We start from the raw sequence: 15320 nt of genomic DNA, 5'->3' as shown, positions 1-15320 counted from the left end.
CAAAATAAAGATCTTAATTATTAATCTATCATTAATCAGAATCCCTCTTCGTTTGGAAATCCGTCTATCGGTAATCCGGGCTTAGGGATTAAGTTAAGTAGCTCCTAATATTAAAGATGCATTATGGGAGATTTAATAAAGAGCTGGCAGTTCTCACTATAATAGTTAAAAACTAGATAATGTAAAGGGAATTTACTGAAAATTTCAGTCAAATTGATCCACTCTGAACCGAGATGTTAGCGATTGAATTTTCGGCCTAGCCTCGGTCATCATTACTAAAGTCGGTACGATAAAAAAACATAGTCTCGATTATCCATTTCATGATTAAATCATGAATGAAAGTTGAGCAGCAAATGGGATCCATAATCCAGTAAATATCGCAGGCTAGCGTGGACATCGAGAGTTGGTTATGATCTGGATAAGTTAATTAATGTCTAATTAATAATTTAGATAAGATTTCATGCCTAAAGAAAGACCTGCAATAGGCAGATTTCGCTCTTGCATAATGTATGTTTAATGTTTAACTTTTTTCTTCTGTAAATCAAATTAAACAAATTCTTTAAATTATTAAGAAAAAAACAAATGCATTGAAAATATAATATAATAGGTCATTTCGGGACTAACATGGGGTTCAATTTTATTTCAATAATTCTCTTGCGCACATAGTCCGTGGGCTAGGAGGGGTAACTGTGCATCCCCCCCCCCCCCATAAATAAACATTTTTGGTATTTTCACATTGCCTATGATCTGGCCTTTCAGAAAAATAATGTTAACAGCAAAAATACTGGGACTCTAGTTGCCATGGCAACCGTTTTCCGACCACGCCCACTTTTTTCAACAGTTTCAAAATCTACTTGTAGTGCAATTAAAAAAACCCGTAATACCCCTTACAGTGGACCAAATTCGATATATTTTATATCAGCATATTTGTTTTTCTTCCTTTTTTTATAATGTGTGTATTTTCGTTATATGACTGTGCCGTGTATGACCTGGACAGAGGTCAAACTTAAACTTTTCTGAAAAATACCCTAAATAATACAATTTCTGCCGGTAACAATGCACCTAATAAAAAAACATCCTTTTTATGTTAGTTACTTCTGTTATTTTAGTATTCATTGATGTATTGCCTCTTCAGAAAATCAAGTTAACAGTAAAATAATAGCTTTTGTAAGCAATGTCAGCCTTCTGTTGACCACGCCCATTTTAGGTGTTTTACCCAAATCGCACCAATAGATGGAAGTTAAATGCACACAACTTCTGTCATAGTGAAACAATCTTTGCATATTTGGTATCAATATGTTGCTTTTAAAGCGAGAATTTCATATTTTCTAAAAAAAACATGTCATTTACATACGCATCAAAATTGTCAGTCTGAATGGAAAACAAATGGAGAGGATGGATTGCGGACTATATTAAGGGGCAATAGACACGATGAGTTTTCAAGGGCGACAACGATCGCAGTTTCCAATTCAAGTAAGAATGAATAGTTTTCACAATGACCCATACGGTTGATAAGGAAAATCAGATCAGCACTGCGAAACATATGTCTCAAGGTCATTCCTAATATCACATGCTTTCGTAACTTCCATTTCCCATTGGTAACTGCTCTGCATATATCCTGGCCAAGCGACGAGACTAAGCGGCTTGTTTTCCTAGTTGGTTCTCTACCGCCACTTAGAACACGAGTCAGAAAATCTTCAAGGACTTTAGGAAGAAGAGAAGATGTAAGATTGAGGTCATTAACTGTAATTGGCCATGGCATTTCATCCGTTTCTTTGAATGTCTTGAGGATTTCACTTCGAACATGTTCTGCAACATCAAATACTTTGTTTGTATTTCCAAGCTCATATGCAGATGTTATTGCATCTTTAATCTCCATTTTCAAACTATAGACAATCATTGGTTGAGATTTCCCCAAACTACCAACAGTACAAAAACCTATTAGACCTTGTAAGTCTTTGCATTTCTCAAGTTTCCCTCTCAACCTCTGTGATCTGTATTTTGGATTTGCAAAGGGGGTGTTTAAAAGATGTGCAACATATAACCTTTGGAGGTCACTCAGGCGTAAAACTTGCTGATTTGAAATTACAGTTTTATGGACAAATTCCACCACCTTTTCCAGGCTCTCCCTGTGGGCTTGCTCTAATTCTTCTTGGGATTTCACATTGTTTTCATACTTTGATCGCCAATTCTCAGGAATTTTAGCGGTATAGGACCTCTGACAGCTTGGGTGACATTTTGCCTCACAGGAGAAAAGATCAACACCAGAAATCCTTCTCAATAAGTCAAAATCCCCTCGTCCTTCTGCCACTTTGATTATAGTCCTTCCTCCACCACGTTCAAAACTTTTGGTGTCTTCAGTAGTCCACGCCCCTTTCAGTTTTACTTTTTTTCTTCCTTCCTTTCTGCAGATAATGCAATCAGGATTGAATAGGGTCCTGTCTTTTTTTTCCGAAGATCTTGTTGAGGATCTCGCGTCACTTGATACTTGGGTATCATCAATCAAACGCTTTAGGTTTCCAGTAAATTGTGCATAACATTGTCGATGATAGCCATGATACTCTTGATATTCTTCTGGAATTTGTGAACATGCGATATGGAGATTCAATATGTTGATTAAGCCTCCTCCTTTTAATGTCTTTTATATAATTAAATCGCCCATCCGGATCTTTTGTGTTTTTGATATAGATGAAATCATCATGGTGGATTACTGTATCTTTTGCATGAATAATACAAATTTGATGGTCATGTTTTCTTTTCCTTTCTTGATCCATTGAAGAGGAATAACAACAGTACCTGAAACAAAAATGGAAAATGGAATTACATACTCATTCATTATATTATTGCTCTTAAATATTAAAACTTTGGAATGTAAAAATTAAATTTTGTTGAAATTAGTACATATCATCTATAAACTATTTTATCGTTTAAATAATAATAATTTTATTTAACTATGTTTTATCGCTTTCATTTGTTAATTTTCAAATAAATTTTATGAAAACATTTTAAAAATCCCTTTTTCAATTATATAAGTAAATTAAACAACGACTGGTCCCTTGCTCGTGAGAGTAGTCTCCCTTTAAATGAAGAAAAATTGGGCCTGAATTTCCCTTTAATTTTAGTATTTTTCCCAATTCAACATACAAATTATTGTTAATATTGGACTCTATGGTTGTTATAAATTACATATATCAACAATAAATAAGAAATACATACCTTAATGTCGACACAAGAGCTGTTTTGTATTCTGTAGAAAAAGCTGTCTGCTATTCAGAAAGGCGGCCATTTTTATAGAGGGGGAGCATAAATTTTTTAGTTTTAATTTTTTTTTTTTTTTTTTTTTTTTAATTTTAATTTTTTTTTTTTTTAATAAAGCTATAGAAAACTGTTGACTTAACAGGCTAATAATATCAATTCCATGTTGATTATATGAAAAACTTCATGTGGTGTCCTCACATTAAACCTTTTTTACATAACTTGGTTATGGGCCAAACAAAAATGAAATTTAATGGAAATTTTCACCCAAAAATAGAATTTGACCTTTCTCAAGGTCACAAATGAAAATATAAAATCACAAAATAATTTCAAGGTTAAAGACTTACTTAAAAGCAACATATTGATACCAAATATGCAAAGATTGTTTCACTATGACAGAAGTTATGTGCATTTAACTTCCATCTAGTTAAACTTCCATCGATTTGGGTAAAACACCTAAAATGGGCGTGGTCAACAGAAGGCTGACATTGCTTACAAAAGCTATTATTTTACTGTTAACTTGATTTTCTGAAGAGGCAATACATCAATGAATACTAAAATAACAGAAGTAACTAACATAAAAAGGATGTTTTTTTATTAGGTGCATTGTTACCGGCACAAATTGTATTATTTAGGGTATTTTTCAGAAAAGTTTAAGTTTGACCTCTGTCCAGGTCATACACGGCACAGTCATATAACGAAAATACACACATTATAAAAAAAGGAAGAAAAACAAATATGCTGATATAAAATATATCGAATTTGGTCCACTGTAAGGGGTATTACGGGGTTTTTTAATTTCACTATTTTGGAACTGTTGAAAAAAGTGGTTGTGGTCAGAAAACGGTTGCCATGGCAACTTGAGTCCCAGAATTTTTGCTGTTAACATTATTTTTCTAAAAGGCCAGATCATATGCAATGTGAAAATACCAAAAATGTTTATTCATGGGGTGGTGGTGCACAGTTACCCCTCCTAGCCCAAGGACTAATAGGGGTTTTTAGCAGTGGAAAGAAACCAGAGTACCCGTAGGTTGGACTGGCCACCTACTCCTTGTCACGTACAAGCGGGAATCGAAACCATACGACTTGACTAAATGACATACCTTCTGATACAATGTGCAGGTGTTAACCATTTATCCCCGCCCCTTCTTCCCTCCTGAATACTCTTTGAAAGGTCGCCCCAAAAAATAAGTAGCTGTTTTTCCATAAGTATGTGTTATTATGTATTGATGTATCAAATGACCAAATGAAATGGGGTTAAACGTCCTACTGTTCTGCTCCTATACTTGGCTAATGAAGACGGGCATACGCTATACAGTGTGCTATGAGAGAAATTTTGCCCGGACAGCGGCACTACAGCATACACTTATATCAAATTCCAACTGTCAAGGGATCTTTTATGTGCATGCCAATGTGTACAAGGGACCTCGGTTTTTTCGTACCATCATAACGACTAGACAGCTGTCCTTGTCAGGGCCTCCATCCTGCATCACTGACAAGGGGGAACCAAGCCGGAAAATCTGGATGAACTTTCTCAGCCATTGCAGAGATCGAACACCCGACCTCTAGGCTAGCGAGCCAGCGTCTTACCCACTTAGCTACCGTGATCCCCTGACTAAATGACAGACCTTCTGATACAACGCGCGTTAACCATTCATTGCCGCCCCCCCCCCTCCTAAATACTCTTAGTATGTGCTATAGTTTAATGTTCTATCCAGTTACTAAATACCTCTAAAAGATCATATTCCTGGATTGGCTTCTGATACTTGAGCTTTTGAGGGAGTTTGTCTATTCTTCCTGTTCAATCAAAACAGCCCTTCGTTTAATCTGGGTCTTCCCTAAAACTTTGGACAGTGATTTAAGGTATTAAAAATGATGAAAGTATGTTAGTCTCCAAACAGTATTGTTTACATTGTTTTAGATTTGATAGCCTCGTTTGTCAAGCAATTAGTTTTTCTGCAATATTCTGCTATGCACTGGTTAATTGGGCATAATAAAATCCTGAGTCATGACGTAACGGTATTTAAACATATTTGATCCAAATTGGAGCTCTGTTTTATGCTTTTGTAAGGCAGTTAGCTATTGGTTGTTAATCGAACCATTGACCAGTCATAATTTGCAACAGAAATTTGCTTTCGTTAAAGCAGTGTTAAGTGGGATTAGGTGTAGGTATAATCAAACGAAACACTGCGAGGAGTATGCTAAAAGATTTGCTATAGTATTATTAAGTTGACTAATTTATTTCATAATTTTATTTACAAATAATACATTAATCAATTTTATATTAAATGATAGAAAAGTATACTTCATTCTATATAAACACAATCACAAACTCTATAGTGTGAACTGTAAGGGAAGACAACTCAGCTTGGAAGAATGGCACAACTGGGGTTTAACATCCACTCCACACAAACTAGGTTATTTAAGGACTAACATATGGTTCAATTTTACTATCAGAGAGAGAGAAATATGTTTTTAACATCCACTCGACACAAACTAGGTCATTTCAGGACTAACCTATGATTTAATTTTATTTCAATAATTCGCTTGCGCGTAGGTGTCTTTAGCAATGGGAGGAAACCGGAGGACCCAGAGAAAACCCACGAGGTTGGACAGGCGACCCTACTCCTTGTCACGTACAACCGGGGATTCGAAACCACGCCAGTTGACTCAATAACAGGTCTTATGATACAGCATACATGTGCTAACCATTCGGCCATCCAACCCCCAAATTTTATTATCAATAATTCGTTTGCATACAGTTGTCACTTTAACAGTGGAAAGAAACCGGAGAACTTGTAGAAAACCCACAAGGTTGGACAGGCGACCCTACTCTTTGTTAGGTACAAGCTTATATAGGAACGAAACCACACCACTCAATGACAGACCTTATTCAGGACCCCACAACCCTCGATAACCATTTAAACAATAGTTTGCTAAGTGAAACAGAGAGAGAGAAATGAAGTCGAACATCCACACAACATAAACTATGTTATGTATATTTCTATTTTATTTATATTTCAATAAATCGCAGTAAGAAACTAGGTTAAGAACAAATTCAATCGGATTAAAACACAGATCCTATTTCGTTTCCTTTTTTAAAGTTCAAAATTTTGTTTTACTACACTAGGATCTGGAAGAGTTGTTATACATCCCGCATTCTGGTTGATGTAAGGGATTAGCTAATGAAACGATCTGTTGCAGTGAGTTCTTGGTATCATTTAATCTTACATATTTAGTCCTTATTTTTATTCACATTCATTCAGTATCAATCTTTGTTTGAAAATTCATAAAGATCATCTAAAATCACCCGGGTTACAGTGTGATAGTCATAATAATTCCAATTTGACAAGAAGGATTAAGGTCTGGAAAAGTGCAATCTATGGGTATATGGTAACTGGATGTCTTGTTGTTCGTGTATACAATTCACACAATGAATTATGTGAAATGTTGTCTCAATCCACCAGTTAACAATGCACTCTGTGTATTTAAAATGCAAGACAATTTTTCCTCTCAACCAATCAAAAGATGTATAAGATTTTCCTTATGATCTTTGATACAAATCTAGCTACAGTATATTTTGTCCTGACTAACACAGACTGGAATGATCAAGACTAATTAATGATGGTTTTAAGACACAAAAGGAATTTTCAAATCAATAAAGGGGAGATAATAGAGATGAGTTGTCTCCCCTTAGACCACAAAAGAACATCTGATATCATTCCACATATATTTCTCTTGTACTTCAGTGCCTCAGTTTTAAATCAATAAAGGGGAGATAATGGGGATGAGTTGTCTCCCCTTAGACCACAAAAGAAGTAATTCATACAAGTATATCATTCCACATTTACCTATCTTTTACTTCAGCACTTCAGTTTCCGTAGTAACTTGACATTATTTAAACATACATTATTCAAGAGCTAAATCTGCCTATTACAGGCCCTTCTTTACACATGAAATGTTATCTACATGTAAATTATTAATTAGACATTAATTAAGGGGGTGGACAGTAGAAAATTTCAGTTTTTTTAATAATTGAGGTAAAGTCACCATTCTTACACATCTAAGAACACATCCATTGAATATTACAAAAACGGCCGAAAAATTTTCCTGGGGGTACCTGTTGCTATGGAAACGGCGGCCATCTTGGATTTCTGCGTATAATTTTAGTCATCCAGTTTCTCAGAAACTATTCAACAGAATGTTTTAAAATTAAGCAGAGAGGTTACTGACATGTTCCTTTGTGCAATAGGCAAGTTTCATTACAAAATAATAATTAGAAAGCAAGTTATACACATTTTAATGTTAACTTCAAAATTCTTTCACGTGTCACAGTTGCTATGGCAACAATATATCAGGAACTATTTTGCAGATTTCAATCAAATTCTCCTATTGCACAAAGTTATTATATAGGAAGTTATATTCCAAGTTTCAAGAAAATCTGACGATAATTTCCAGAGATATAGCATGACTAAAATTGGTAACTCTAGAAAAAAACTGTTTTGAGAAATCAACAACTGAAGTTGAAGTATTTCAGTAGAACAACTTACGCCGATCTGTTCAATTCATTTATTTAATATTAAAAAACTGACTTTTAATATATATATTTTCTAATGTATTTCTTATCAATATACAGTATTTTCTTATTTTATTTCTTGTGTGTAAATTTACAACCGAACATTGGCATAGGAATAGATGTTATTCAAAACAACCATAACTATAATAATCACTGACAGCAGGCCTACCTGGTAATGGTATTGCAACCATACCACTACTAGGTCTAGCAGACGAATATTCATCTTCATTTTGTTTATTATGAGTGTCTGTCATACTTATTTAGTCATCTAAACAATTTCAAACGCATTTTATTTGAAAATCTTCAAAAATATTGATAAACAGTGACGTACGGTTCAGCAATATAGCAACCAGGATTGATTTGGGACCTGAGCTTAGTGCGCATGCCTATTGACCTGACCTAGAGGATTGCCCGCTTCTGATAGGACACCTCACCATTGACCTATGTGACCGACCAATCAAATAACGTAATCTTGAAACAACCTCATTAGGTATGCAAAACTTGTTCTTGCTTGCTATTTTTATCTCAATACAGAAGAAAGGTTTCAAGACACCCCCAAAAAACGTCATTTCCTTTCAATAGGGGAAATCCCAAGCTTTCTAACAGTATCCAACATGGCGACAGTTTACCGGTCGGAAGCCAAGTATTTCACGTATGAAATGCCTATTGTTTTTAGATTTATATCAATAGTTTTAGCGGAATTAGGGCAAAATAAAAAAGGGTGGGATCATTCAGAATCAAATTTTGTAGAAATAAAGAAGAATTTTGTGAAAAAAATGACTGGTATGTGTTCCTAGATAGTGTTACTCGCAGATAATCATAAAACCTCAAAAACGATTTTATTGTTAAAATTCACCAAATGAAGTGCGAACGACGGCCTTAACTTATCCAGACCATAATCAACTCTCGATGTCAACGCTAGCCTGCAATGTTTACTGGATTAGGATACATTTTGTGATGGATGATTTAACGTCAAAATGGATAACCAAGACTTGTTTGCCTGCGATATTTAAAGGATTTGAATACATTTTGTGAGGGATGATTTAACGTCAAAATGGTGTTTTTCATCAGACTGACTTTAGTAATGATGATAGAGGCTAACCTAAAATTAAATCGCTATTATCTCGGTTCAGAGTGGAGCAATTTAACTGAAATTCTCAGCATATTCTCTTTACGTTTTCTATTTTTTAACTATTATAGCGAGAACTGTCAGCTCTTTACTTAAACTCCCATAATGCCCCTTAACACATTACCATATTATTTTTTTGCTAAGTAACCTGACAGAATTCTATATTTTTTTTAATTTCAGTGGTTTTAATTTTAAAATAATATTTAAATTTTTTGACTTTGAAATTCCTCAATATTCATTATTCTCATTAGCTGTGACAAGTTGTCTCCCCTTAGACCACAAACTTAAAATGCAATGTCAGCAATAATAAGAAGTGATATATGTCATACAGGAACACATGATACCACTTCTCATTAGGATGTTCACACAGCCAGTTCTTGTTCTCATCAGTAGTGATAAGTTGTCTCCCCTTAGACCACATACACAAAATGTCAAGTAAGCAAAATGAAGTGATATACAAGAACATCTGGTACCACTCCTCATTGGAACATTCACACACCTTTCTTTTGTAATTTAACAATTTGCCACATTATTCGTTCTTAGTAATCGGACATAATTTAAAGTATCTTTCTGTTAAATTAAATTTCATCCTTTTCTGAATTACTCAATATTCCATTTTCTCATGAGTACTGTCAGTCCTAGATGTCCAAAACCACAAGACAAGGCAGCACTTTTGTTTACAACATCGCATCTTTACGTCTCAACTTTTTCTTGATACCTGTCGCGCGATAAAATGTTCGTTCTTCTAAATATTCTTCTTTACACTGTTTCTGGAACTCTTCATTCTCATACCTGTAAACAAAGAAAAGAGAGAAATTTTGTCTAATGTCCACTCGATTTAACCAGGTCATATCGGGACTAACACATGGTTCAATTTTATTTCAATAATTTGCTTGCACGTAGAGCATCCTGGAGAAAAAAGTTGAACAGGCGAACAAATACTAAACTTAGGCTGTCTGTCTACAGTTAGCTCCGCTAGTTGACTGACATTTTAGCTTCTAAATTGACGATCTTAGTCGAAAAAAATATGCATCTTTCGAGAATTTCGAGAAGTATGTATTCTGTTTTCATTTAATAAAATTGAAAAGGTTTAATTAGTCTTTTTGTGTGAAACAGTATACTAATTGTTGAATATCGCTGTAGTGACGTTTCCTGGAAGTATGAAGTTGATGAGATGGATCTTTGTGGGCAGAATGCTGGGGACACTAATCCTTTTCTGGGATCGAAACCACAAATTGTGAATGAAAGACCGATCAAGATGAAAATTCTATACAATCACATTTCCTTGTGGGAGTATAAATACTGTAGCCTCTATCGCGTTAACGATCCAATTGTTGACATATGGACATGGGTGACAACATAATACGTCACCACTACAATATTAATACTACTTACCAAGCTGTCAGACATTTTTCTAATATTTTTGCTTGACCTCGACACTTAAACGGCATCATAAATCCCTGTTCTTTAGAACACTTTCCAAATGCTGTAAAATAAACCAATAATAAATAATTAATACACCAATAATATACCAATAATATACCATTAATACACCAATAATACATGTTTACCATTAATACACCGATAATATACCATTAAATACACCAATATTATACCATTAAAAATGAAATGGGTGTTTAACCTCTTACTGTTCTGCTCCGACTGGGCTAATGAAGACGGGCTTATGCCATACAGTGTGCTATGAGGGGAATTTTGCCCACTACAGCCTACTCTTATATAAAATTCCAACTGGCAAGGATCTTTTATGTGCACTCCAATGTGTACATGGGACCTCGTTTTTTCATCCCATCCAAACAACTATAGCGAGAGAGAGAGAGAAAGAGAGAGAGAGAGAGAGAGAGAGAGATGGGGTTTAATATCCACTCAACACAAACTAGGTCATTTCAGGACTAACATATGGTTTAATTTTATTCAATAATTTGTTGCGCATAGGGGTCTTTAGCATTGGGAGGAATCCGGAGGACCCGGAGAAAAGCCACGAGGTTGGACAGGCGACCCTACTCCTTGTACAACCGGGGATTCGAAACCACGCCAGTCGACTCAATGACAGACTTTATGATACAGCGCATGCACGCTAACCATCCAACCCCCCAAACAACTATAGCACCACTGACAAGGAGGAACCACACAAGAAAATATTGATGAACTTTCCCGGCCATCGCAGGCCAACGCAGGTATCAAACACGGGACCTTCAGGTTAGCAAACCAATGTCTTACACACTGAGCCATCCTACTGCTTGGGGGGTTGAATAGCCGAATGGTTAGCACGTGCGCGCTGTATCATATGGCCTGTCACTGAGTCAACTGGCGAGGTTTTGAATCCTCGGAGTAGGGTCGCCTGTCCAACCTCGTGGGTTTTCTCAGGGTCCTCTGGTTTCCTCCCACTGCTAAAGATCCCTACGCGCAAGCGAATTATTGAAATAAAATTTTTAAAAAAAACATATGTTAGTCCCGAAATGACCTAGTTTTGTGTCAAGTGGACGTTAAACCCCATTTCTCTCTCTCATCTTACTGCTTGTCACGTACAAGCTGGGAATCAAACCCTTGCCTCTTGACTCAATGACAGTTCTTACGATCTAAAATATGCGTGTTAAAAAATTACACCACCTAAGGCCTGGCCTTGCCAAGGACAAAACGGTCTGACGTATTTGCTCTATCTGCTTCTAGAATTCATTGTTTTACCCCCTATATAATTTACCAGGCCTGGAAATAACGGTTTTACATGAACATGTACCTGACAAAATGTCAGCCACTAATGAAATAGTACCTAATATTTTCAACTTAGTGCTGGACATGTATTAATAATATCAATAAAAAAGACAAATCAGTGCCGGACAAAATGACAGGCACCAGAGGTTTAGTGCCTGACAAAGCCTGAATCTGTGCCTAACATTGTCAGTGACAGGTGCCTTATTTCAAGGCATGATTTACCTATTATTTCTTCTTGGCATTTTTCTTTCTTTGCTTTTTCCTTCATCTTGGCAGGTATCATAATGGTTTCTTCAACTTTTCTTAGTGATTTGTCATCTGGGTCACCTAAAATAACAATTATGAGCAACAGAATTACCACTAAAAGTTAAGCAATAATGCAATTGAAAGTTATAATTAATACAAACAAATGTATAAAAAGCTTTTTTATTTCATAAAGAAATATATATAAAGCTTGATACAGCTAAATATCTGTAATTATTATAACTGTAAACAGTAGAGTTTGGCCCAGTTACTGGAGATCGCAGGTGGATTTGAGTCACGTATGGTATGGCACGAGTTTCACGAGGCATTGGAAAAGGGTGCGCCTAAACAACGCATTATTTGTTTTCCCTGAAACACCTCTGCCAAAGTCGCCCTGCGCCTTATCTACGCATGCGCCTAATACACCGAAAAATAAGGTAAATTACTTATAGATTTTATGTCATTCCAGTAATCGCTACAACATCAGGCTTATACCGATACTAGTCATCCTCAATTGCAGGAAATATTTTGCCAGTCTCTCAATTTACCAGTAGTTTGTTTAACTCAAATTATCCAGCAATTTGGGGCCAATCAAGTACTCCTCAAGATCGGCACCCACAGTTGCTACACCCAGACTCGTGCCGAAGACTTCAGCGCTGACTGAGACGACCCCTCTACTTGTCTCAACTTTGGTCAATCCCTGCGATGGCCGGGTGTAGGCTGCATGCTACAGCGCCATCCATTTTCAGGGACCACCAATTTGGCAGGTGAGTTGTTACACACTCCTTCACAGGTACCGACTTCCATGATCACCGTCCTGCTGTCTTTACCGATGGATGCCTTTTGTGGGTTCTGCTGAGTATGATGATGGGGTGTCTTAACCCGGCGTTTGGTTCATCCCAGAGTGCTAGTTCTGCATGAACAAACGAGTACCGATTTGCATTTAATTCAAAATTTTCTTGTTTCTGTCCAACAATACCATTTTCAATAAAACCAATCAATTAAAAGAGATGTAAGATAAATAATACAAATGTTACCAGTACAGAAATGAATGTAGGCCTAAATGAGGGACAGAATCTGTCCCTGGGTGAAATAACAAATGTTCCAGTCTTATCTTTGACTCTCCTTGGCTGTCTAAATTCACAAGAAAAGCCGCCAGCTTAGGCATGGGCCCGAGTGGCCCAGGCCCAGGGGCCCATGGCTTTGGGGCCTCCGTGGTTCATGGCAAAAAGAGAAAAAATTCAAATTCCAGTATATGACAGTTTTACGGTAGCGGCGCGAGGGTAGAGACTGAGCTATCCCTCAACCTTCTCTGCGAAGTTCCACTCGGTGATCAGTCTAGACTTCTAGGCTTGTATATTTTATATGTGATCAGATATTATGTAATTATTCTTGTATTACAAAGCGTTAATTGTGTGTTACGCATGCGTGCCATTCAAAAGGGGCCTCCGATTGCAGTCAGGCCCCAGGCCCCACTCCGGTTAAGCTGGGTTTGTTCACAAGCGCTCAATAAAGTTGGAAAAGAGAACCAGTGCAATCAGGGTCGGTAGAATGATAATCGGTAGAATGATAATCGGTGGAATGGTAGTCGGCTGATTCTGGCCATGGTTCATTTGGAGCTGATTCTGTATGATTCAGGACAATTTGGACATTCAATGGGTCTAAAATGAATATGAACAATTTCTCCTCATTCATTTCATTCGTCCTAATCTTTGGGAAAGCCCTATCCAGTAATAAAAGAATTAAAGCCATACGGGATAGTTTAATTTTTCGTTGTCATCCCTATTAGTAGTATTAGCCTCCTAATGTCTAGTAGTAATGAATCCTGCGCAATTTCATCATTCAGATATTCGCTGTAAACAGAACGTGGATTTATGGAGAAAAAATTGTTGTCATTGTGAACAATTAACGGACATTCTATGTCGTAGATGTTTGTCAATAGTTACCTAATCCATGAGGTCCACCACTCAACTGTGGAGGAAGGACACTTCTTGTTACTCGTTTACCCTTCGGAACTTCTTCAGTGGAGGCAGCCATCTTGTTTGTTATGCCGCTTACAGTATTGACAAATCTTACCGGCGTATTGTCTCTTATATCAATGTAAAGAGAGAAAGAGATCAGAGAGAGAAATGGGGTTGAATGTCCACTCGACACAAACTAGGTCATTTTGGGACTAACACATTGTTCAATTTTATTTCAATAATTCTCTTGCGCCTAAGTGTCTTTAGCAGTGGGAGGAAACAGGAGGACCCAGAGAAAACCCAAGAGGTTAGAGAGTCGACCCTACTCCTTGTCATGTACAACCGGGCAATGTAAACCACACCAGTTGACTCAATGACAGACCTTATGATACAATGCACAATGCACACACGCTAACCAATCGGCCATCCAACCCCCCCAATGTAAAAAGAAATGAGATGAAATGGGGTTTAACATCTTGCTTATCTGCACCAACTGGGGATAATGAAAGCAGGCTTTGAGAGTAATATTTCCTGGATAACAATTGAATTCGAACTGTCAAAATTCTTTACCTTTATTCAAAGGTGTATAAACCTACACTGTCACTACCTTGTTTTTTTCATCCCATCCAAAACGATAGACAATTTTCCTTGCTAGGCCCCACGTCCCACACACTGACGTTAAATCTTAAAGTATTCTGCAGGGTTTTTAACTTTTTAGGTCTATGACAACTTATACACTGAACTTGGTTTTTCGAATGACTTGTCGCTGTTCCAGCGTATGTCCTCAGTCTTAAACCACTGAAAGATCGAAATAGGAACCGTGTGGTTAGCAAACCAACGTCTTACTAAGCCACTGCGGCACCAAGGAGTAGCCTACACTAAACAACCATCCTTCAACAAACAACAGATGTGGTTCCCCCTTGTCAGTGGTGCAGGACGGACAAGGACAGCTGTCTAGTCGTTTGAAGGTCCCATGTATTTAACCTCCACTTGACATAGATTAAGTAATTTTGGGACTAACATACGGTTCAATTTTATTTCAATAATTCACTTGCATGAAGGGGTCTTTAGCAGTGGAAGGAAACCGGAGAACCCGGAGAAAACCCAAGAGGTTGGACAGACGACTCTACTCCATGTCACGTACAACCGGGGATTCGAAACCACGCCAGTTGACTCAATGACAGGCCTTATGATACAGCGCGCACATGCTAACCATTCGGCCATCCAACCCCCCTGCACGAGGTTGGACAGTCCACTCTACTCCTTGTCACGTACAGGTGAGAAATCGAAACCACGTCACTGCACTCAAATGACTGACCTCATGATCTAAAGCGCATGACAACCAGGCCTAGAAATAATGGTTTTAGATGTACCTGACAAAATGAAACAGTAAATGACATTGTCAACTTATTGCCAGACATGTATT

At 37.0% G+C, this 15320-nt stretch overlaps 1 protein-coding gene across 1 annotated transcript; it reads right to left on the bottom strand.

The window, feature by feature from the left end:
* Positions 1–5489: 5489 nt before the first annotated feature.
* LOC126808852 (COX assembly mitochondrial protein homolog) lies at positions 5490–13990 on the bottom strand. Its single transcript, XM_050533925.2, has 4 exons — positions 13880–13990; positions 11913–12017; positions 10356–10446; positions 5490–9752 (listed from the first exon to the last, which is right to left on the bottom strand). Exons 1-4 carry the CDS (start codon positions 13968–13970, stop codon positions 9638–9640), a joined length of 402 nt encoding a protein of 133 aa, XP_050389882.1. The 5' UTR covers positions 13971–13990; the 3' UTR covers positions 5490–9637.
* Between the last annotated feature and the right edge of the window lie 1330 nt (positions 13991–15320).

Source organism: Patella vulgata, chromosome 1, assembly GCF_932274485.2.
Source record: "Patella vulgata chromosome 1, xgPatVulg1.2, whole genome shotgun sequence".
Classification (NCBI taxonomy): domain Eukaryota; kingdom Metazoa; phylum Mollusca; class Gastropoda; family Patellidae; genus Patella; species Patella vulgata.
The sequence above is the reverse complement of the archived record's forward strand: the minus strand, read 5'-3'. Positions and strand labels throughout refer to the sequence as shown.

What these genes read in the sequence shown, in the direction of transcription:
- LOC126808852 (XM_050533925.2), bottom strand. Translation starts at nt 13,970, where the DNA reads ATGGCTGCCTCCACTGAAGAAGTTCCGAAGGGTAAACGAGTAACAAGA. An exon ending in ATGCCAAGAAGAAATAATAG is followed by an intron (nt 10,447 to 11,912) that starts GTAAATCATGCC and finishes TTTATTTTACAG; the next exon opens with CATTTGGAAAGTGTTCTAAA. An exon ending in GAAAAATGTCTGACAGCTTG is followed by an intron (nt 9,753 to 10,355) that starts GTAAGTAGTATT and finishes CTTTGTTTACAG; the next exon opens with GTATGAGAATGAAGAGTTCC.